We start from the raw sequence: 25,177 nt of genomic DNA, 5'->3' as shown, positions 1-25,177 counted from the left end.
CAGGAAAAGATGCTCACATCATTAGTTCTTAAAGAAATGCAAATCAGGGGCTGGGTTTGTGGCTCAGTGGTGAGACACTGGGTTTGATCCCTGGCACCACATAAAAACAAACAAATAAAATAAAGGTATTGTGTCTATTTACAACTAAAAAACATTAAAAAGAAAAAAGAAATGCAAATCAAAACCAAAATGAGATAACACTACACATCTACTAAAATCGCACCATAAAAAAAGGTTCATTGACAACGAGAAAAAAAAACATTAAAAGAAGAAAATAACAATTGTTTCTAAAGGCATGGATATACTTAAACTGTCAAACCTTGTTGGTGGGAATGTGAAATGGTGTGGCCACTGTAGAAAACAGCTTGGTGGTTCTTCCAAAAGTTAAACATAGCAACACATCTGTTTCATTTCTAGGCTGTGTCTAAAAGAAGAAAACATATGTTCACTTGTACACATGTTCATAGAAGTATTATTAATTTTAGCCAGAAAGAAGAAACAACTCAAATGTACACTGATACATAGATAAACAAAATGTACTAATATTCTTAAAATGGAATATTATTTAAACATACAAGAAACGAAGAACTGATACATGCTGCAACATAGATAAACCTTGAAAACATTATGCTAAGTGAAAGAAGCCAGGTGCAAAAGGCTACATAATGTATAATTCAATTTATAGGAAACATCTAAAATAAGCATATCCATAGAGACAAAAAGTAGTTTAGTGATTGCCAAGAGCAAGGGTTGGGGAGAAAGACTATCAATTGCTTCAAGTATGTGGTTTCTTTTTGTAGTGATGAAAATGTTTTGGAATTATGTAGTGGTGATGGTTGCACAATATTTTGAATATATCAAGATATTATTCAGAAAATTGAATCAAATATATTCAAAACCTATTCAATAAAAATGATTCAATTGAATAAAATAAGATACATAATTATAAAATATTGATTTGTACATTTGAAGCAGTCAAAATGGTGAACTTTATGTTGTGTGGATTTTACCTCATTAAAAAAAAAACTGACTTCTGGAGTTTGGTGTAAATTCAATGAAACCAAGGGCTCTTGGGCATGATCATGGTATTAATTCACTCATGTAATAAGTGTTTTGTGAGCATCTTCAATGTCCTAGGTAGTGGAACACATAGTAATAAAATGAAATCATGGCAGTTGTACCTAAACAGCATTAATCTAGAGGATGAAATGGCCTATTGAATAACTAAGATGTGTTTGGCCAGTGTTGTGACAGAACTAAGTAAAATTTGATCTGAGGGCTGGGGTTGTGGCTCAGTGGCAGAGCATTTGCCTAGCATGTTTGAGGCTCTGGGTTTGATTCTCAGCACCGATATAAATAAATAAATAAAGGTCCATCCAACAACTAATAAAATATTTTTTAAAAAGTTGATCTGAAATCCTAGAGAGAAAAGTGGAGGACAACTTTGGGAGAGTTGAGGACATTCTTCCAGAAGGGACATTTGAACTTGATTCTGAAAGAGACCAGTTTGCCAAGTGGAAGAAAAGAGGAAGAGTGGGCCAGCCGTGGAAACAACATGTGCAAAATCAGATAGGAAAGAACAAGCCATATTCCAAGAGAGAATTTCCCAATCAGTGTGCACTGCTTCCAGGATGTGCAGAGTCAGACTCCACCCAGTTCAAACCAGATCAGACCCAAACCCAGGACCTGTCAATAGAGCACAATGTGGAGGAAGGGATTTGAAGCCTTGACCTACATAGGGCTAAGCTAACCTATTCATCTCCCAGACCTCATGCAATGCATTGCTCCCTAGAGTGAGTTACAGTGATAACAATAACATGGTAAGTTAAGCTTACATTCAATAGGTGGCAGTAGCCACAAAGCAGATTTTTGTGTTACTTTATCTTTTCAGTAATCTACCTTTAAATTTTGACCACAGCTTTAGGGTTTAAACCTGCAGGATCTGGGACTCAGGAACTGAGGGGACATTGGTTACTCTCAGCCAGCATCACATACATTACGGCTGACCACCTTCCGTCAATTCCTTTTACTCAGACCTTGCGACGCTAATTCTTGTTTTCGAGTGCAAGGGAACCTCATTATCCCGGTATTTACTACTGGAGTACCTGTAATTGCAAGTTGAGAAGCAAAGGTCACTCTAAAATGTTCACTAACAAACAGATCCTTATAAAACTGGTCCCCGCTGCACCTCCCTATGGCTTACCACTGGCATGTACTCCTACCCAACGTTAATATCAGACGCTTTCACTGCGATTACTATGTCAACCAACTGCAAAGTAAAATTGCCCTATTTCAACAGTTGCAGGATTTAACCAAGACAATGAAAGTGATGTGGCAGGAGTGCTGCAATAATTATTAGGAAGCCTCCAAGAAATGAGGGTCTGGCAGAGTTTGTCTGGTTACATCTGAAGAAGAGAAAATTAGCAAAGATAATGACAGAATGGAGACTTCAAAAGGGGATGATTGGGAATTCAAAGGGCTAGGAGAGGTCCTGGGGAGAAAGACCTTTTTGCAAAATTTGCAAAATTTGCCTTCTTTTAAATCTTGCTGATTTTAAGGACCATTTTGCAAAATTTGCCTTCTTTAAAATCTTGCTGTGAAGGTCAAATGAGAGGTGATGAATGCCATGTTTTACTCTCTTACACCTTTTTTTCCTTAAAGTAAAAAGCACATCAAAACCAAGTTTTGATGTATTTTCCAGTCCTAAGAATTAGTCCATAATTGTAATTATAATGAAAATGGAGTTAAATACAAATAAAATGAACTATCATAATTTTCAGTGCTTTTTAAGATAAAACCTTGATTCACCTCACTACCATTACTTATAAAATGTTGCTTCCTATTTAAGTGGATTCACTGTAAGCGACCTTTTCCAAGCACCTATTATTCTCAAATAGGCTCTGTCTAAGCAGCTCCTTAATTCTACTCTTTAAGAGCTTTTAGGGTCTATGAGGCATGAAAGTACCTTAGAGAGGTTGTATGTTCAGTTAGCAGAGATTATAAACGTGGCTTTAGATGCACTAATTCAGCTCTTTTGAGGAATTAAACATAGGAGAAATTTAAAAAGCAGAGCCCCTTTAGGAGAGAGGGTTGCTAAACCAAAGAATCCCTTCTTATTTGAAAAGAGATTATGGAAATCTATTCCTCTCTATTGATAGATGTTTAAGGTATTTATTTTGTAAATTGGGTTCTTTTGTATCAGCACACACCTTCATTGTCCCAAGTGAGGATAGTTTGAATTAAAGCCTTAGTCTATAAATGTGTATCTTAACAGACATTGATTAGTGTTCATGATAAATACAATACTAGGTGATGTTGCAGTCAGAGGAAGCCTCCTTTTCACTTCTTTCTGAATCTTTGGAGATGGGAAATTGGAGATGGACATAAAGTAGTTCATCCCTACTATCCAAGCACTAATTTAGTCATTCAACAAACATTTACTAAGTGCCTCATTTTTGCACTAGGCACTGATCTGGGCACTTGGGATTGTCAATGAACCAAAGATGTCTGCCTTTAATATTCTAGTGGGGGGAGGAAATAAGTCTCATATCTAATAAGTTTTACAGGATGTTAAAAGAAGCTAGATGCTTTGGAAACAAAAGAATAATAAAAATAAAGCACATTATGGGGGTTAGGATCTTTTTTGTGTGTTGTAATTTTATAGGGTGATTGGAGTAAACATGGTGGAGTAGGTAACAATTGAGCAAAGACTTGAAGAAGATGAGGAAGCTGGTCATGGTGACATTTGGGGAAGAGTGTTCCAGCAGGGGGACTGGGCAGCAACAAGGCCCTAGGTCAGAGCATGCCTGGTTTGTGCCAGGAACAGCAGGGGGTCAGTGTGTCTGGGTGCAGGTAAGAGTGATCAGAGGTGAAGTCTGATGTCGTGGGGGCAAAGCAGAGCAAGGCTTTGTAGGTCATTGTGAGGACGTTGAATGAAATGGAGAGCCCAGGAAGGGTTTGACTTGACTTTATTGAGGGGTCACTAGGTGATCGTGTTGAGAATAGATCATTGGGAATATGGGTGGATGCAGGAGGATCAGTTAGGAGGACATTGCAATAACTGAGGTGGGAACTGATGGCACTTGAACCATCCACCTGGGCAAAGAAACATTTATGATGCAAAAGAGAGAAGAGAGCAATTATGAAACTGTCTCTAGATTTAGGATAGGGAGTGAGATGTGTAGAAGTGGCTTTAGGCAGGACCATGGAGAGTTCAAAGAAGGCATAAGGGTTAGCTTTTGCTATACAACAAAGTACCTCAAAACATGGTGGTTTAGCAGTCCAGCTGGTTCTTGTCTGAATTGGCTGATTTTTCCTGGGCTTGCTGTGATCAACTGTTGGGTTGGCTGGAAGTTGGTTGATCTCATACTATCTATGTCACAGGTAAACCTGGTGGTTGTCTGGCTCTCAGCTGGGCTGCCTCAGTTTTTATCCATGGGACCTCTTGTCCTCTGGGAGGCTAGCTCAAGCTTGTTCCATATAGTGGTCTCAGGATTCCAAGTACAATAGGAGAAGGCAAGAGCCAATGTACAAATATTTTTCAAGCCTCTCTTTGCATCAATAGTACAATGTTGTAGGAGCCAAAACAAGTCATATGGTCAAGGCGAGTTTCAAGGATGAGGGTAACAGATTCTATTTCTTTATGGGAGAAGTTACAAAGTTACCTTGCAATGGGATATGGATTCAGATAGGGGAAGAATTAGCGAACATCTTTGTAATATGCCACAGGCCATGATTATGGATGTTGATGCTTTTAGGTGGGTCCACGCGGTCGTGGGATTCTGGGGAAATTTTCTTCTGAGTGCTTCAATTGTTTTTGAGAATAAAGTTTCAACTTCCAAGCCTACATTGGGCTGATGTTCATTTATGCATTTATAATGAGCAAGAAAACTGCCAAGAGAACAGGTCCTTATGGCAATTTCCTAGTTGCCTCCTCAGGAGAGTGTTTCCTGGAAGCCACCTAATCTTGAAACCTGGGATCTCTGTTAAGGGCCTAAAGTAGATAACTGATGGGTGATGCTATGGAACTTGACAGCAAGATGCACTCACCTTGCTACTACAGATTTTCTAAGTAGGTTGAAATGCCCTATCTTCTAGGCCACCTCTTGCCATGGATAATGCTTTATGCTAGATTCTACTTATTTTCTTTTTCTCTCAGTGCTGGGAATTGAACCCAGGCCTTCCACATGCTTGGCAAGAACTCTACCACTGAGCTACATCCCAGCCTTAGAATCTGCTTTTTGATTATATTTTCTCTATGGACAAATCCCATTTGTCCATCTACTCTTTATTACATATAAAAGTAGTACTCAGTTCAGGCTGCTATAACAAAGTTACCACAGTCTAGATGATTTAAGCAACAGAAATTTATTTCTCATAGTTCTGGAGACTGGGAAGTCCAAAATCGAGGTGCCAACCATTTCAATTCCTGGTGAGATGAGGTTTTTCTTGTAGGTGACTGTCTTCTCATTGCAGCCTCACTTTGGAAGCAGGGAGGAGGATAGAAGAGAGAGAACGTGTGCACACTGGTGTCTTTTCCTCTTCTTGTAAGGGCACCAGCCGTATCAGATTAGAAGTCCTCCCTTACAACCTTATCTAACCTTTATCATGTCCTCACTGGCCCTACATGTATGGTCACAGAGGAGAACTGGGGCTTTGTATTAATCACTGTTCTCCAGAGAAAGAGAACCAATAAGATTTATTTATTATGGGGAATTGGCTCACATGATCATGGAGCCCGAGACATCTCATGATCTTTGGTTTGCACCTGGAGACCCAGAAAACCTGCTGATATTGTTCTAGTAAGAGTTTAAAGGCCTGAGAACCAGACGCACTTAAGCAGGCAAGTGAGATGATTTCTGTTTCTTCTGCCTTCTTGTTCTATTCGGGCTGTGGATGGATTATATGATGCTCACCCACATGGGGGATGACAATCTATAAACCCAAATACTAATCTCATCCAGAAACCCGTTCGCAGACATATCCCAGAATAATGCTTAACCTGGGTTTGTTAGCCAGCTTTTCATCCTTGTGACCAAAAGACCTGACAAGAGCAACTTAAAGGAGGAAAAGCTTACTTTGAGCTCGTGGTTTCAGAGGTCTCAGTCATGGTTGGTTAACTCCATCGCTCTGGATCCGAGGTGAGGCAGAACATAGTGGTGGAGAACTGTGGCAGAGGAAAACCGCTCAACTCAAGGCAGCTTAGAAGCAGAGAGAGAGTGAGGAATCTGAAACAAGATATAATCCCCAAGAGCATGCCCCCAGTGACCTACTTCCTCAGGCCACGCGCCATCTGTCTATAGTTACCACCCAGTAGTCCATTCACAGTAGTGATCCATTTAATGGATTAATTCACGGATGAGGTCACAGATCTCAATCTAATCATTTCACCTCTGAACACGCCTGCATTAACACATGAGTTTTTTCGGGGGACATCTCCTATTCAAACCTTAACACTGAGCATCTCATGGAGGAGTCAAATTGACACATACAATTGACTACCACAGGCTTTGATTTATGAATTTTGAGTTGGAATCATAATCCAGACCATTGCAGTATTATCAATGAGGCTGCAATGAACTCCTGTTCCTTTTCAAATGGGTTTCCTCCCAACCTGTTGAATCTTACTAATTTAACTGTCAGTGTCTCAAGAGTTGTATCTTGGCATAATGTGCCCTCTTTATATTGTACCATCTGATATCCATTACTGCCTACCCTCGCCTTAGACTGGGTCTTAACTGCAATCTAAACCTCATCTTCAGTTGTTAAAGATGCAACCTACCCCAGCTTACCCCGCACTGACCTTGGCTCACAAGTAAGTGTAGCTGCTGTTAGTTAATTTCTGTACAAGTTGTTTTTAAATGACTGAGTGGAGACCACCCTTCCTATGAGGTGTCCAATATGTCAACCTTGTTTCATTTTCACATGGAGAGACTAACAAGGGTCCTCAGTGGTAGAGTAAGTGAGCAAAGCCCTGGGTTCCATCTCTAGCACCAATTAAAAAATAAATTAGGAAGAGGGTAAAGGGATTCCTTCTTTCAATGATACATGAGTCATTTATATAATATTCATGAGCAGGAGAGAGACATAATGGAAAGTTGACTGTCAATCGGGGGAAAATAGATCAGCCAAAGGAATATAGGTTGTTTGTAAAGGCAGATAACAGAAATCTGCAATTACGTTTAGGGTAACTATAGGCCTAGAGGAGAGAAGCTTGTTGTTTATCATGTTCTGAGGCATAAAAGCACAGAGCATTCTTGGGGAGGATTGAGTATTGAGCTGCACAGATGTGGCCACAGCCAGTCCTGGATAGAGTGAAGTCCTGGTCTTTGCTCTGTAACTTAATCATGAAAGATAAAAATTCATCAGGCCTTCAATGAAAAGCTTCACCATTAGAGGATGTGTGGTTTGCAAAGGATATGTTGGACTTTGTTCTTGCACCCAAGGATCCTGGGGAGAACAGAATTATGAAACAAATAAAAATTATTTAGAATCTGAACCATAGACTGCAAATTCAACTATTCACCAGGACCAGCAGGTGACACAACCAGGAAGCACAACTGTTACATAACAGACAGTAGAGCAGGTGCAACAGAAATGACATTTGACCTTAGTGTTGTGAGAATATACATTATGGTAAAGATAGAGGCAAACTGAGGACACGTGTCCTGTTGAAAGGGGTAGCCTAGACTCAGCCTCCAAGTTGCTGGGTGAAAATGCGGGCCTGGGACTGCTAGGCCTTCCAGTTTTATGGAAAGATATCCACAATTCAGTTTTTTGTATAAATTTTGTCCATTTTTTATAAATCTCAACTAATTTTTTATTTTTTAAAATATTTTTGGTGGTGCTAGGGACTGAACTCAGGATCTTGTACATGCTAGGCAAGCACTCTAGTAACTGAGCTATATCCCCAGACCCTCAACTAATTTTTAAAAATTGCAAAATATATTGCAGGAGTATAGCTCAGTGGTAGAATGCTTGCCAAACACACACAAAGCCCTGGGTTCACTCCTCAGCACCTCCAAAAAAAAAAAAAACAAAAAAACCCACAACCATATATATATATGTCATGGTGTCAAAAAATACGTGTCTAGGTCTTCTTGTGATCTCTGCAAACACAAGGCATTGAGTGGAAAGTTAGGGAAGCTCAAGGGAAGAGGTGAGCCTTGGCATCCTGGGCCTGAAGCACAGCCTTCTGAGCTACTATGAGGATGATCCCTAGCCGCCTCTGGAATAATCTAGGTGTGCTGCCTCTGAAATAATCCTGGTGCTCAGGCTCTGCCTTGGTCTGTTTCCCCCTTTGAGCAGTTGTTTCCCTTAGAGGAAAGCATTGCTGACCCCTTGAGGGCAGACACTGTGCTTTTTACTCCTTTGTGGCCCACAGAGGCTTTATGTGGACTGATTTGGAACCAGAATGCAAGTGTGAGGGCTTCTATGCCTCTGTCCTGCTCTGCCCCCGTTGCAGAGGCCAGGGAGCCAGCTCCACCCCTCCAGTGCCTAGGTTGGGAGGGAGATTGAGTATTTCCCTTGCTTCAAGCTGCTCCTTATGCTCTCCCCAGAAGGTGCTCTGCCGAAATTTAGAGCCAACAGATTTGGAAACTCTCACAAGCACCAAGGCCCTGAGGGCGGTGATGCTCAGCACTTTCCCTGCTCCCCAGGGAGCTTCTGAGATCATCTCAGTAAAACTTTAATGCCTGGAAGTCAATTAGGGTGGAGAATTCTCCTGTAATCAAGAGGCAATGCTTTTATTGGAAAGGTGCAAACTGGGGAGGAGGAGGCAGTTGTGTGAGGCTCTGGAGAGCTAATGGCTTGGGCTGGGAGAATTATTTGGACAGAGTCAGGGTGTGTCTACCAGGTGCCAAGACAAAGGGAGGGGCACAGGGAACAGAGGGTAGGGGGCCTTCACAACCATCCTTACGGTATGTTGTAAAGTTCTCAGAGCATGTTCATACCTTTGCTTTCCTGGAATCTTCCCACAGCTTCATGAAGTGGAAATGACTCCCTAACTTCCATTTTAGAGAGGAGGAATTAAAGTCCTGAGAGGTTAAATATGGAACTGGAGTTGAAACCCTAGCCTAAATCACCTCTAGTGATTCTCACCTCCTAGTATCCATGTCCCTGTGCAATCCCCTCCCACAGGGAATAGGGCTGACTTGTGTAAACAACAGGACTTTGTAGCCATAAAGAAGTGTGACTTCCAGAGCTAGGTCGTAAAAGACACTGTGACCTTGTGGCCTTTGCATTATTTTTTCTTCTTCTTTTTTTGGTACCAAGGATTTAACCCAGGGGCAATTAACCATTGAGCCACATCTCCAGAACCCCCCTTTTAAAAAATATTTATTTTTTAGTTGTAGTTGGACACAATACCTTTATTTTATTAATTAATTAATTTTTTTATGTGGTGCTGAGGATCAAACCCAGGGCCTCACACATGCAAAGTGAGCGCTCTACCACTGAGCCACAACCCTAGAATCCCCCAGCCCTTTTTTACATTTAATTAGAGACAGGGTCTCTCTGGGTTGCTTAGGGCCTCGCTAAGTTGCTGAGGCTGGCTTTGAACTCACGATGCTACTGCCTCAGCCTCCTTCCCCCAAATTGCTGGGATTACAGGTGTGCGCCTCCATGCCTGGCTGCATTTTTTTTTCTTTTAATCATAAAGGCAGGAAATCAAGGCTCTGATTTTTCCCATGACAAATATTTCAATACCAATGATCTCTACCTCTCCCATCTTCCTAGCCCCCTATTCTCACCCTCCGCCAAATTGTTCATCTACCATGGAGGAGTTGGCCAGGGTGGGGGAGTGACATTTGAGTGACAGATGTGAGGGTGTTGGCCCGAAACCCAAAGCTCCACCCCAGGGGAGAGATTTGCTTACACAAAGTGGTCTCAAATAGGCCAAAGTCACTGGTTGGAGGAGGATGAGAATTCTTTAGAGGAGCCAAGGCCCATGCTGTCTCAGTGTGACAGAGTCTAACTGGAGAAGGGAACCCAAGCTGTTGGCTGCATTATTTCTAATATCACTTGTACTAGAGTAAGGCAGATTCCAGTTGAGTGTCTTACATTACTTGTAGGATACTTAAACTAATTGTGGAATGCTGGGAGCCATTAGCCAAGTAGGTATGATAATTTCCTTGCCAGCGTACCCCATGTTGCTGACATGTTGCAGTGACATTGAATGTAGGTGACCTTGCTCAAGGACCAAGGCAGATTAGGGTGTTCCCGGTTTTAAGATAATAGTGTTTAGGGCGTTCCCAGTTTAGGTTCCAGGTTTAAGGTTTAAGATTATTCCTGCTGGGAATAGGGCGTATCCTGCTGCCTGAGTTCCCCTTGAGTTCTCACGGGATTCAGACAGTATATTTTGGGAGACAGAAGCCCAGTGGGAGTAGATTTGGGCAGAGAACGTGGATTTGGGAAGAGAACGTGGATTTCCCCAGAACGTGATTGTAGACGGCTGGTGTGAGTTCGGGAATAAAGAGTTGCTGTTTGAATCTACAAGCTGTGTGGTGGCTCATGATTGTGTGCCCAGCCAGACTGCGGCATTTGTGCCCAGCCAGACTGTGGCAGTGGAAAGGTCTAGATTGATTGAACTTGTAGTTTTCCACCCATGGCCAGCACAGCTTGGCCACAGGAGTGAGCCACATGCAGAGCAGATTCTCTGGTCCCAACCAAGATCCAGTCAACATTTTGACGGCAACCTCATGAGAGACCACAAGCCAGAAGCACCCAGTTAAGCCGTTCTGGAATTTCTGGCCCCAGAAAGCTGAAAGTCAATAAGCACCTATTGTGATTTTACACCACTGTTCTGAGGTCATTTCTCATCTAACAACAGATGACACACAGACTGTTAATTGACAAATCTCTCTCTCCCAGCTTTTACCATGCCGGAAAATGGCAAAACCACTTACTCAGTCATTTAGTCCAACATCCAAGACTCAACCTTGATCTTTTTTTAAGGCAGCTTTTCCTTCAAACCCTATTACAAATCTGTCTTCTTCCATCTTCTATTGTCATAACTAACACACAAGCCATGGTCACCGGGACAGCTGGCATAGCATCCTCACTGACCTTTCTATTTCTATACTTGTTCCTAACAGTTGGTTCTTAAAACAGCCAGCCAGGAAAATATATATATATATTTTTTAAATGAGACAATGTCATGCCTATGTTAAAGCCCGCTGGTGGCTCATGCCACATTATAAAACTCACACCACCCACTGTCGCCTGGAGACTCTACACTGCCTGGCTCTTGCCCAACTGCTTTCATGCCCTTCCACTCTCTTTCTTATTTGCTCACCTCTAGCCACACTGGCCTCCTGATACTTCTTGACTATGTTCCCAACTCAAGGTCTTTGCATTTGTCACTACTTTCTTTGAATGCTCCATCCCCCAGATTCCCTACCTTTACTGAAAACTCATCACCAATTTCACCTCCTCAGAAAGGCCGTTTTTGAAAGCCCAATATAAATGCCCCCCTTTTAAAAATCATCTACCACCTTGCCATCACCACAGAAGTTCCATACTGGAGTTCTTGAGTTTCAAGCAACAAAATTCAACTTTTTCTTATTTAAGCTAAAATAGCAACTATGGGAAGGCTGGGAGTTCATTTGATGGAAAGCAACATTGAACAGCCAGGAAGATGCAGATACAGTCCACTCTGAACATGCTGATCTTTGAATGAAGAGGGCATCTGCCTTGTTGGAGGGTTCTCCATTGAAGAATGAGTCATCCCAGCTTGGAGAATGTGTGGGAGGAGAGCTAGAGATGGATGATGGGGTAGAAACTTTTCCAAAGCAATGGGACTAAAAAGAATCCAAAGTGTGATCAGCAGGACTTCACTTTACCCTGTCCTCCTGGGAACAAATCAATGAACTGATCATTATCTTCACCAGAGGCCCATTTAGAAATAGAACGTTTCAGAAAGTACACAGAACTGAGGGTTTATAATGTATAAGTTTATCTCTAAGTAACTTCTGTTTCTAACTTCCTGGTGGGTGAAAACCACACATGCTAGCTTAAGCGGAAAAAGGTTTTATGGGTTTTGCTTTTTTAAAAAGAGATCTTTCAGGAACCCACAGGACTGTCACCATGGCCAAAGGACTAGAACCAGAAACTTGATAGTCACTAGAACCCAAAGAGATTCTTGCTTTGCCTCTCACAACCCCTCTATGAGGCAGGGGCTATTATTAACTTATAGATGAGAAAACTGAGGCACAGACAGGTTAAATAATTTGCCTTTGGGTCACCCCTGGTCTTGCTTCTAAGATAGGAGGATTTTGTTTGTACTGAGGGCTTTAGAATTTCCTTGCTCCCTTCTCCATCACTTCCTTTCCCATTTCAAGTGAGATTCAAGTTCTTGATGCAAGGGAGGACAGGCTGCAGGAGGCCTGGTGTCTACTGACAGTCCATTTCACAGGGCACAGTAAGCACCATTCCCCAGCTCCAAGGCCCCTGATTCCTTGGGAGTCATTTACTGGGGGCATCCAGATTCTAGCACTCTTTGCCTGGAGATCACATCTGGCCCGATCACATTGGGCAGGGTGACACAGAGCAAAGAACATTGGGTGGAGAAGGAAGCACTGAGACCATCTAATGTAGGGACCACAAACTCACATGCTGCAAGAACCACTCAGGAATCACAAAATAAGTGATAATAAGTGTGGTGAGGTCTGTGGCTAATGGCATCAACTAAAACAGCCTGCTTCCTTCAGTTCTGGCTTATTGCTGCCGTGTGGGACTGATGTCCAACATGGTCCAATTTTCTGATTTTCCAAGAGAAGTCAGAATTTCTTTTTCTTCTACTTCATGAGGTTGTTGTGGTAGGTTAATGGAGTAACTCATATCAAGTGCCTGACTATGTGACTGACATATGGAGGAAATTCTTAACATTTGCTGGTTTTTACTATTACAACCCTTCACAGATGTGGAAACCCAGATCCAGAAGGAATTACCCTAAGATCACATTTGGTGGTAGAGGTCATACCATTACCCAGGCTCCTGGCCCTGGGTCCAGGGCTCTTCCTTCTTGATTTCCTTCTGACCTACCCTACTCCCAAGCCATCATTGCTGTCACTGTGTAGCATGACACATCTTAGCTAATTACATATGTTTTGCCACTGTATCTTTTTTTCTTTTTCTTTTTTAGTTGTAAGTGGACACAATACCTTTATTTTATTTTTTATTTGGTGCTGAGAATCGAACCCAGTGCCTCATGCATGCTAGACAAGTGCTCTACCACTGAGCCACAACCTCAGTCCAGTATGTTTTTTTAAAAAACATATTTTTAGTTATAGATGGACACAATAACTTTATTTTCTTTACTTATTTATTTTTTGATGTGGTGCTGAGAATCAAACCCAGTGCCTCACACATGCTATGCAAGCGCTCTACCCCAGCCCATTATTTATAAGAATTTCTTTTGGAGACATTTTCTTCCTTTAATGAATGAAACCTTTTCTTAAACTTAGCCCAGTGGAAAAATCTACAAGGTTCTTTCATCTCCCTTTAGGTTCAGATGGAAGTAGCAGCTTTATAGAAGCTCTCACTCCCTGTCTTATTAGCTCTGCAGGCCTGGATTATATAAATTTCAGACTTTTCCACTCAAGTCAGGGACTGGCCTACTGTTTACCCAGGGCCCATTAAACCATTAAGGAAAAATGGTGCCTCCCTGGGTCAGGAAGTCTTGTGCACTTTGTTGGGAATGAAGCTAATTTCCTCTTGCTCTGTAGAAACAAAGGCTCTGTACAACCGTTAAAAGCTCCCAGAATTCTGCACCATGTGGTGGTCCCGATGTGGTCCCACAGAGTAGGCAGCGGGGCTACCAGTTCCTCCTCAGCACTTGACTCTTTGACCCTCACAGCTCCAATCAGGATCTAGTCTTGGCCTCAGCTGGTTCTTCTGTCTTTTGCTTATTCTCCTCCTGTTTCTAAGTTAATGCTATCTCACCTTTTATTCCCTGTGAGATTCATTGTACCATTGAAAAGTTAGAAAAGGTGAATGGATCCCCTTCCTTTTGCTGTTTTTTTTTTTTTGGGGGGGGTACTGGTGATTGAACTCAGGGGTGCTCAACCACTGAGCCACATCCCCAGCCCTATTTTGTATTTTATTTAGAGACAGGGTCTCACTGAGTTGCTAAGTGCCTCGCCATTGCTGAGGCTGGCTTTGAACTCACAATCCTCCTGCCTCAGCTTCCTGAGCTGCTGGGATTACAGGTGTGTGCCACCACACCTGGCTCTGCTGTGATTTTTGATCTAGAATTCTCCCTGTGGATGACTCTATTGCTAGCCTTGTGTTTTGCCTTGGGGTGACCACTGTGGCACTTTATCTCAAACATTTGCCATAAATCATATTACCTGCTGCCCTTTTCTGAGACCATGAACTAAGAGTATAAAAAAACTAAACTGGAAATGGATCCCTAAAGCCACCATCCTAGGGTGGGTCAGGAGGCACTGGCCTGCCACAGTTTTCAATGTGGCTACTTTTTTAGTCCTTCCCAGTTATATTCCTATTGGAGCCAAATTTAAGCCTTTAGCTAGCCTTCTTTTTTTCTGTGTATTTTAAATTGGTGCATTACAGTTCTACATAAAGGTGGGATTTGTTGTTGCTTATTTATAAATACATACAATAGAACAACATAATTTGGTCAACATCGTCCTTCAATATTTCCCCTTTCCTTCTCCTCTCCCCTCCCCCAGCCCCTTTTCTCTACTCTATTCATCTTGCTTCAATTTTCATGAGATATATCCCCTCCACACCTTTTTTTTCCTTTCTTTTTCCTCTTTAGTTTCTACATAGGAGAGAAACATATGACCTTTGACCTTCTGAGTTTTGGCTTACTTTGGTCAACATAATGTTCTTAAGTTCCATCCATTTTTCTGCAAATGACATAATTTTATTTTTCCTTATGGTTGAATGAAACTCCAGTGTGCCTATGTATCACATTTCTTTTATACATTCATCCATTGACGGACACCTACTTTCTTTCTATAGTTTGGCTATCGTGAATTGTGCTGCTATAAACACGGGTATGCACATATTGCTAGAGTATGAAAACAAATACAAAGGAGTGGTATTTTCCAGCCTTCTGAGCTACTTCTTGGAAGCATAATTAAGATACAAAGGGAGACAGTCACACTGAATTCGTCCATCTGGTCAGGAAGTGACATTCCTGGATAATAAGAATTTCCATAATATATGAGAAGTGCAGTTCAGAGAGGGCCCATAAACACATGGTGATCAGATTAGCATTTTTTTGAATTAGGGAGATTAGGAAGAAAACCCAGAACCAAGTAAAATAAGCTATCACCTAGGAAACTGTGACCTACTAGTGATGGGTACAGGCAGAAGAGTGGAGGTATAGAGGGTTTCAAAAACCAGTTTCGGGGTTGGTTCAGCCACTGCCAACGGAGTGAGGTCCTGTGTCTGGGGTAAGGCCAGTATCCCCGTGTTTAGCCCACTTCTTCCTTGCATTGGAAGTTTTTAGGGTCTGTGTAAGTTTTGGTTAAAAGAATAATATGTCTATGACTATCTGATGGGTCCCTTGGACTCAGCTACCACCCCTGGTAAATGGTTTTGAATTTGATTTCCTTGGTATCCTGATGCTGGGAAGAGGCTGTCCTGGATAGCAGTTTGTTAAAAGTGATTTTGTTAAATGAAATGTTTCTGAATCACCCAAGCTGGGAACAAGATTCTGAGTCTAACCTGTCCCATTTATGAGCTCCTCCCTGACAGGACAGGTGATTTCAGTGTCCAAATCTCACTTTCAGGCTCAGATGCACTTAGAGCCTGGCTACGTTTACAACACCTTTTCACATATCTCTCTTTTCCCTCCTCCCTCTCCAGTGGTGTTCAATTTGCAGTCTGTATTACAGACTCACACAGGTTCTGTGACGGGCCCGGGCTCCTGCTGTGACACTGTGTAGGAGCTGTGGCTTCAAACTCCCCGTTAATGACCGAGATCACTGGCTCACAGTTGCCTGCCGAGGTTCTGGGTCTTCTGTTGAATTGCTCACCCATTAACTTCCCTTCCTGGAGAGCTGTTTTTAAAACCACTTTGCCTCTGCGAGTGATTGCCCCTTGTTTCTTCCATTCTTCTCTCTGAGTGCAGTTTTCCATGTCTCACCTCCCCCTCCTGCCAGAATCTGTGTAAAGTATATGATTCTATTCTTTCAAGGTGAGTTGGCATTTTTATTTTCTCAAAGAAAGGAGAAAGAGATCCTTTCATTTGCATTCACAGAGTCATGTCTAAAATGATGTCTCCCTGCACCCTAGCATTGTTTTTGTGCACTGAGGGGCAAGTGATCTCTGCTCTGCTGAGTATTTGTCAAGTATGGGGACATTTGCTGTGTCACCCAAATACTCCTGCCTGGTTGGTCACCAGGGGCCAGGACTGGTGTGGGTGTGATGCAGAGGAGCTGTAAGCCTGGGTTGAATCTCAGGGTGACCACGGAACAGGGAGCCTCTTTCTCCCTTTTGAGTCAAGAGGCTGAGTGGGTAAGCTAGAGCCTGCACTGATAAGGACCTTAAATATTGGCTAGAAATTTTTGATGTAAGTTTGTAGGGAGCTAGGAAATCTATTTTTTCTCCTGCTAAGAGACAACCTGCTCTCTATGAATTTTTCACTGTGTACAGAACTGAGCAAAGTAGACAAAGCCTGGAGGGGTCTGTGATGATGGTCTGGATGCCAGAGGACAAGACTGAGAATTAAATATTTGCCGCGTCCGGCCAAGGGAGCCGAGTCCGGCGAGGGACGGCGAGGTTAAAAGACACACAGGACACCAAGGTTCTTCATCCAGGAGTCAATAATCTTTATTGCTAACACACCTTTTTTTATACCCCAAGCAGCAGAAGTGGAAAACTACCCAAAAGCAGGAGGGAGGGGGGAGAAATTTAGTTTCAACATCTATTATTGTCAGGTACCGAAACCTCCCTTAACAATAAGTCCATCAGACCAGAAAAGGTCAAGGCATTCCCGTGGGATACATATGTCTCAGACGGATAAGCAGGAACAGAAAAACCGCAAGTTCGCCGTGGCCTTGTGAGCTGGCCACACTGGCATGCAGAACAAACTAGTGGAGGTAGGGCTCCAGGGGCCAAGGTGGACCTGTTGCCAACAAGTCCCCCTCTTTTGTTTTTTGCATGCCAGTGGGAATCAAGTAGCCCCTGTCTTAGGTCGTTCACAGCCCTTGCGATGCTTACCCGTCTCTGGGAAGGCCCCGATTCCCTGGCTTAGGTCGCACAGCAAGCGTGAAAGTTGCCCGTCACTGGGTACTACAAGATCAGCTCAAGGTGTTATGACCTATCAAGACATTATTGCGGTGAACGCTTAACCGTCTCCACCTACGGGACCCACGACCGTCACCGCCGAATGGCAGATGTGATTGGACCGAGAGATTAGACAGCAAAGATCCTAATACAGGAAGGCAAGAGGGAGAGGTATGCATAGAGAAAATATATGGCAGGAGTTCTTCTTTTAAGGAGGACACTCATCTTCGGATAGGTCTGAAGTATATCTCAGAGAGGCGATCATCCATCTTCAAGCGTTGATAGTGAACCTGTATTGGCTTAGAGGCTAAGATATTAATTTGATCCTTAATGAATTGTACTATCTTATTTACAATGCAGGGTCCTATTGCCACTACTAGAAGGAGGCCTAACAATGGTCCCAATAAGGGAAGAAGATAAGGCAAAAATCCATTAAGTCCAGTCCAGAGAGGGTTCTCAAATAATTCCCTCCTCCTTTTTTCTAGGTCTTCTTGGAGTTGTTTAATTTTTGTGCGAACTATGCCAGATTTGTTAGCATAAAAACAGCACCTCTCCCCAAGGGCTAAACAAATTCCCCCTTGATTGGCAGTAAGCAAGTCTAAACCCCGCCTATTCTGAAGAACTACTTCTGCTAGAGAGTCTATCTGGTCTTGTAAGTCTTTAATGGTTCCCGACAGGGTTTGCACATCATCTATAAGCTGTTGAGATAGGCGGCGGTAAGAATGTATAGCCGTACCCAATCCTGCCGTGCCTGTACCCACAGCAGCGGTTATTCCAAGGCCAACAAGGAGTGGTAAGGCCTGCACAGCTCTCTTGTGTCTTCTAACTAAGATGTCTAGGCTAGGAATGGGTAGGGGTTCATCTCCTGAGATAATCGTGATATCAGGAAGCAGTAATGCCAGAACGCAACCACCAGTCCAATTTGTTGGGAGCCTGGGAAAAGCTAAATTTCCACCACACATAAAGACTGTACCATTAGGGGGACAAATGGGTGGAGTAGGTGAGGAGTAATTCTTTATTAATGAGCAGTTTCCAAAGGAAGAGACTCCAACATCAACATCATAGGTATTATTTTGCATCATGCCTAGAAGGCATGACATAAAACCACCTAGAGGCTGCACCTTAAAGGGCAGCCCAGATTGACATGTGTTGTCATCATCAATGGTATAATTGATGGGAACCGCCAATGGCATGACTGCACCTGCCGTCATGCAGAGCCAGCAATCACCAGCAAGGGTAGGGTTGGAACTGTTAAGTAAAGAAAAGGTGGTTTCTAGGATATCTAATGTATTGGCATCTAAATCAGGAAACTGGGATTTGGGCAATATCAAGGGGTGGTATGTAGGCTTAGGGATCTCCGGCTTTAAAAGCTTAATCACCTGAAGGTGTTTGATAGCATCAGTGGGTCCCCCTCCGTCAGAGATTCCGATAGGGGCCTGCATGGGCCAGCAGGAAGGTTTACCCACGACGCCCTCACATCCCGCCTCCGTTAACCGAGTCGTGATGCCTTCCCCTCCCCGGTCACCAAGAAAAGGAATATAATTATAAGTGGTCCCCCATTCTCCACGGGTGTTAGTTAGGATGGCCTCAAAATACTGTTTTCCTTGATTATTAACACAAATTGAGGCCGATGTATAACAGGAGATGTGCATTGCCGGGGTGTAATGACAAGTGGCGGAACAGCTTCCAAGAGTCTTGGTCGGATTAGGGACAACAAGTCCGGGCTTATTAACACATACCCATTTTGGTTGTTTAAATCCTCCGATGTTTTCATTGAGTTCAGCCGCCATGTAGGCTACTTTAGTCCCACAATCAATGCTCTGGATATAACCAGAGGGGGCCGAGTGCCGGGGCCCTCCCTTACACTCACAAGGGGCTCCAAAAAGATATTCATGAATATTCCCAGGTGGGGGGTCAAGCCCTCCTTCAGCAAACCTGTCCAGAAGGAATGCCACAAGAGGGGTCCAGCTCATGAGGTGTGTCTCGGCACTCACTTGAAGGGGTGAGAACAACAACGGCAGGATCAGCCATCTTGGGAACTTCATTTTGTCTTGAATTTTCATTCACCGGTCTGGTGCAGCGCTCCGGGATCCAAATGGGCTTCTCAGTTCCTGGGGGAAAAACACATACAGCTCCCCTCACTCTAGCTAAGAGTGGAGCCGGGGGTTGCCACTTTCCAGTGGATAAATCTTTCCACCTTATTTGAGCATCTTGTACAGTGGGAGGGGAAAAGTGGCGTTGTGCAGCCGTGCGCCCTCCAGTGTCAGTGAGTAAAAAATTTAAAGTAAATAAGGTTATGCTTAGAAGTGCTTGTGGTCCCTGACAATTCCGGTATATCTCCCCCTCTTTTGTTTTTTGTAAATAAGTTTTTAAATGTTGATGGGCTCGTTCCACGATAGCTTGTCCCTGTGGATTATAAGGGATTCCAGTCTTATGATTAATTTCCCATTGGGTGCAAAACCGTTGAACCGCCTGACTTACATATGCGGGACCATTATCGGTTTTGAGGCATCGTGGGGTGCCCATGGAGGAAAAGGCTTTTAGAAGATGACTGATTACATCCTTAGCCTTCTCTCCAGTATGTAAGGTGGCAAAAATGAAGCCAGAATATGTGTCAGTGGAAACATGTATAAAGGAGAGCTTACCAAAGCTAGGGAAGTGTGTAACATCAGTTTGCCAGACATCATTAGGTTGTAGTCCTCTTGGATTAACCCAAGGGAAGGAGAATGAATAAATGGTGCACAGGTTGGACATAATGAGACAATCTGTAAAGCTTGGTCTCGTGAACATCCTGTGTGGAAGCGTAAAGACTGTGCATTTAAATGAAATTTGTTATGGAATTGTAAGGCCTTATCATATTCGGTGGTCACACAGGAAAGGCCAACAGCATGAGTAGCAGCGTCTGCTTTTGCGTTGCCCTCTGACAAAGGTCCAGGGAGCCCTGAATGGCTTCGGATGTGGCCAATGTATAAAGGATCTCGTCTAGCCCAAATGAGAAGCTGAACTACCTGTAGTTGTTCTGTGATGGTGGATTGCTTTCCAATATATGATGCTGTTTCTATGACTAGAGCCAGATTGGCTACATACAAGCTGTCAGTATACACATTAAGAGGAATAGAACTATAGACTTTGAGAGCTATGATTAAAGCTTCAACTTCTGCCTTTTGGGCCGACTGACCTGACACAGGTTGTCGGAGAATTTGAGATCCATCAAAAACGACAGCAAATCCATTTTTGGCCCCATCTGTATATACAGTTTGGGCCTTTGGAATAGGTTCCCTTTTCATAATCTTTGGGAAGATAATGGGACACCTTTTAAAGCCCTCCAAAAGTCTATGTTTAGGGAAGTGATTATCAATCTGACCCTTGAAGCTGCACAGGAAAAGACACCAAAGGTCATGTTCTTGTTGTAACTTGTGTATCATATCTTGAGTGTAAGGTTGAATAAGTATGTCAAAGGTTTTTCCAAACAATGCATCACCCAAATATTTAGCCTTCCAAATTAAGTTAATAACTAGCTCATAAAAGGGAGTCAATACCCGGGGGTTAGAAGCCGGCAAGTGGACCCAATAAATGGGACCCGTTTGCCAGAACACTCCTGTGGGAGTAATTTTAGAAGGTAGAACTATAAATGACAAGGGCAGAGAATAATCTATCTGCGTAATCTGCATGTCCTGCAGAGCCTCTTCTATTAGCCTCAGTGCTCGTAAGGCTTCTGGTGTAGGTACTCTACACGACGTAGGAGAAGGATCTCCTCGCAAGAGGTCATACAGGGGTTTGAGCTCTCCAGTTGGAATATGAAAGGATGGGCGCAGCCACTGTATTTCTCCGAGGAATGTCTGCCACTGATGTAAAGTTTTGAGCTGATTTATCTGGAACTGGGGTCTCTGGGGAAAGATTCCTATGTTATTAATGATGTATCCCAAATAATTGTAAGGGTGTTGAAACTGCACCTTTTCGGGTGCTATGACCAGCCCTGCCCCTTTTAGAAGGGATTGGAGGACTTCATAAGATTGAAGAAGTCTTTCTTTCTTGGGCCCTGCCAGTAAGATGTCATCCATATAATGAATGAGGTAGAGCTGTGGGAACTGCTGTCGAAAGGGTCGCAAAACCTCAGCTACAAAATATTGGCACATTGTAGGACTATTAGTCATCCCTTGAGGTAGGACAGTCCATTCATACCGTTGGTAAGGTTCCCTAAAGTTTGTGGAAGGCAAGGAAAAAGCAAAACGCTTTCGGTCTCGTGGGTCTAAGGGGATAGAGAAGAAACAATCTTTTAAATCTATGACAATAAGATGCCAATCCTTTGGGATCGCAGTAGGAAAGGGTAGCCCTGGTTGTAAGGGTCCCATGGGTTGCATAGTTTTATTAATAGCTCGTAGGTCCTGAAGAAGTCTCCACTTCCCAGACCCCTTTTGTATAACAAAAATAGGGGTATTCCAAGGGGAGGTAGAGGGCACCACATGTCCTAACTTAAGCTGGTCTTGAACTAATAGGGAAGCGGCCTGTAATTTGTCCTTAGTTAGGGGCCACTGTTCTACCCACACAGGGTCATCTGATAACCAAGTAATGGACAGTGGAGGTGGCCGCACTTCAGTGGCCCCTAGGATAAATTTCCCAGTCCTCTCCGGTCTCTTCCCCGCCGGGTAACCTGTTCTGCTGGATCCACGGGTGATATTCTGCCCTCATGTCTCTTTCCTAGTCCCCTTCCAGGGATCCATCCCATGTCTAGCATTGCATCATTAACAAAGTCATTATTTCCTTTCAAAGTCTGGGTAGTGAGAATAGCCCCCATTTGATGAAGCAAGTCCCTCCCCCAAAGGTTCGTGGGGAGTCCAGTCACCACATAGGGCTGGAAATGGCCACTATGTCCTTCGCCATCTCTCCATTTTAAAAAGGAGGCACTTCTTTTTGGTCGGGTCTGTCCTATCCCCTGTAATATGGCTGAGGGACTCTGGAGGGGCCAGGCAGGTGGCCATTGTTTTTCAGAAATGACAGAGACATCCGCCCCCGTATCTAGTATTCCTTGAAAGCCTTGTCCTGTATCTCAATGGTCAGGTTGGGACGCGAATCCAAATGAGCTACCCAAAAGGCCTGGGGAGTTCCAGTGGAGCCAAAGCTGCCGTCGCCCCGGGACCCACGGAGGGCGTGCCCAGGAATGGAAGCTAAGGGTAGCAGCAGCAATTGAGCTATACGCTCCCCGGGGGGAAGAATAACAATTCCTTGGGTAGCTTCTACTACTATTTTTATCTCTCCCTGATAATCAGCATCAACAACCCCCGTAAGAATCTTCAAGCCCCACTGAGTTGCGCTACCTCGTCCCAACACTAGTCCCACCGTCCTCTCTGGCAGGGGTCCAAAAACCCCAGTAGGCAGCGTCTGAGGTCCCATTTGGGGAGTTAATACCGCTCGGGAGGTGGAACTGAGGTCCAGTCCTGCGCTTCCTGGTGTTCCCCTGGGGAGTTCCCAGATAGAAAGGGGTTGGTCAGTGGGAGGCGGCGGAGACGCCCACTCCCTGGGGCACTGTTCTGTCCCTGCACTGCCCCGTACACTTTGGCTTCCGGGGCCCGGGGCGGGCCCCTGCTCCCGTTTCCCGATGGTATTGGGTTACCCTGGATGTCAAATTTTGACCTGCACTCACTGCTCCAATGATTTCCTTTATGACATCTAGGACAAAGTCCAGGCATCCCTCTGCCAGCACCCTCGCTCCTTTCCGGGCAGTTTCTCTTTATATGTCCCTCTTTCCCACACTTAAAACACCCCTTAGAGCGGGTTCCCCTGTTATCAGCTTTTTGCATTCCAGTCTTAAGGGCAGCAGCCAAAACCTGACCAGTAATATGAGGCCCATCTATATCTTTGCATGCTCGAATCATGTCATCTATACTTTTGGCCCGGGAGGACTTAATAGCATTTTGGCAGTAAGTGTTAGCGTTTTCATATGCCAGTTGTCTAATAAGTGGCATAGCCTGTTCCAGATTAGGGAATATTTTTCCAGCAGCCTGCATTAGGCGGGCTATAAAGTCTGAATAAGGTTCAGAGGGTCCTTGAGAGATCTTGGAAATTTTTGCTTCAGTCTTAGAAATGGGCAGGGCTTTCCAGGCATGAACTGCAGCTGAGGCTATTTGAGCATAAACACCTGGGTCGTAATTAATTTGTTGGCCTATGGTGGCATACTGCCCAGTTCCTGTCAACATTTCAGCATTTCGCCGTTGATGGCCCGCATTCAGGTTAATCTGAGCCAGCTCGCGGCACCTTTCATGATATTCACTTTTCCACAATAAGAAATCCCCTCCAGATAACACAGCCCTGCAAAGTTGCTGCCAATCATTAGGTATCAGTTGACTGGCTGAGAAAGACTCGAAGAGGGTCAATGTGAAAGGGGCATGAGGTCCATAATTAATGACCGCCTCCTTAAGCTGTTTTATGTCCTTGAAGGCTAGGGGGACATGGGCTCTGGCCGGCTGTCCATCAGCATCGGCGTTTTCAATCATTGGAAAAACCTGAGCCGCTCTAGAACCCCAGTGGACCCCCGCCCGTCTAGTAGGGGCGTCCTCATTCCAATCAGGATTATAGGGAGGAGGTGCGGCAATTGAGGGGGCCCTAGGCACCCTCACATTTGCCCTTTTAAGGCGATGTTCTAGTTCCTCTATCTCCCTTTCTAATCCCTCCTCTTCCTCAGAGAGAGAACTGAGGTCCTCAGGATCATTTTTGGGCTTAGAAATCTGGAGGTGTTTCCTACCCTCCGAGCCCGAGTCCTCAAGAGGACCCTCATCCTTTAAGGATTCTGCCATTTGCTCTTCCTGCACCTGATTAAGGGCCTGTTCACATTCAGCAAGCTGATCCTTGATCTTTACTTTATCTGTTAATAAAGCATCCTTTACCAACCTCCATAAGGAAAAGGTGGCAACTGGGACACTGTCCGAGCCCCGGTCCCTCAATAATTTCTGAAGGTCATGCCTCACCAGGTCCCAGTCACTATTATTAAGAAATCCTCCTGTCAGAAACCAAGGACAAGCCTGGGCAATAATTTCAACGAATTCGGTTGCAGTCTTAGTTTTTATTCCTGTTCCTTGTGTATTTAACAGCTCTTTCAGTTCGTTGGCCAGACGAACCTTCGCTGTTGAGTTACCCATGGTACGTACCCTGTCTCTTTAAAATATCTTTAAACCAATCCTCCCCCTTCTTTCTTAGAAGGTGAGCCCCGTCCGCTTACCCCTGCTTTCCGGATCTCAGTGGGAGCCTCCAATTGCCGCGTCCGGCCAAGGGAGCCGAGTCCGGCGAGGGACGGCGAGGTTAAAAGACACACAGGACACCAAGGTTCTTCATCCAGGAGTCAATAATCTTTATTGCTAACACACCTTTTTTTATACCCCAAGCAGCAGAAGTGGAAAACTACCCAAAAGCAGGAGGGAGGGGGGAGAAATTTAGTTTCAACATCTATTATTGTCAGGTACCGAAACCTCCCTTAACAATAAGTCCATCAGACCAGAAAAGGTCAAGGCATTCCCGTGGGATACATATGTCTCAGACGGATAAGCAGGAACAGAAAAACCGCAAGTTCGCCGTGGCCTTGTGAGCTGGCCACACTGGCATGCAGAACAAACTAGTGGAGGTAGGGCTCCAGGGGCCAAGGTGGACCTGTTGCCAACAAATATTGGCAGTGGAGAATGGAGGGAAAAAGTCTGGAGAGATTTTGGAGGAAACGCTATTCAGACTTGGCAGAGCAGTGACCAGATTTCTTGTGTTTGTTTTTTTGTTTTTTTTTTGAAGGGTGAAATTTAAAAAATTCATGGAAGTCCATTTTAAACTTCATTAGTTGTGTAATCAGTTTTTCCATGTGGAAGTCTCTGTTGGTTACAATCTCGTGTGGATGAGATAGCCCAGGTCTGCAGGGAATGGACCATGGAATTGGCAGTCG

At 43.9% G+C, this 25,177-nt stretch overlaps 1 protein-coding gene across 1 annotated transcript; it reads right to left on the bottom strand.

The window, feature by feature from the left end:
* Window positions 1-16,844: 16,844 nt before the first annotated feature.
* Window positions 16,845-24,603, bottom strand: LOC131423908 (syncytin-1-like). Its single transcript, XM_058576687.1, has 2 exons — window positions 24,473-24,603; window positions 16,845-19,370 (listed from the first exon to the last, which is right to left on the bottom strand). Exon 2 carries the CDS (start codon window positions 19,320-19,322, stop codon window positions 17,481-17,483), a length of 1,842 nt encoding a protein of 613 aa, XP_058432670.1. The 5' UTR covers window positions 19,323-19,370; window positions 24,473-24,603; the 3' UTR covers window positions 16,845-17,480.
* Window positions 24,604-25,177: the final 574 nt, after the last annotated feature.

This window comes from Marmota monax, unplaced genomic scaffold (assembly GCF_021218885.2).
Source record: "Marmota monax isolate L192 unplaced genomic scaffold, Marmota_monax_Labrador192_F-V1.1 WCK01_AAM20220418_F8-fsc00021, whole genome shotgun sequence".
Classification (NCBI taxonomy): Eukaryota; Metazoa; Chordata; class Mammalia; order Rodentia; family Sciuridae; genus Marmota; species Marmota monax.
The sequence above is the reverse complement of the archived record's forward strand: the minus strand, read 5'-3'. Positions and strand labels throughout refer to the sequence as shown.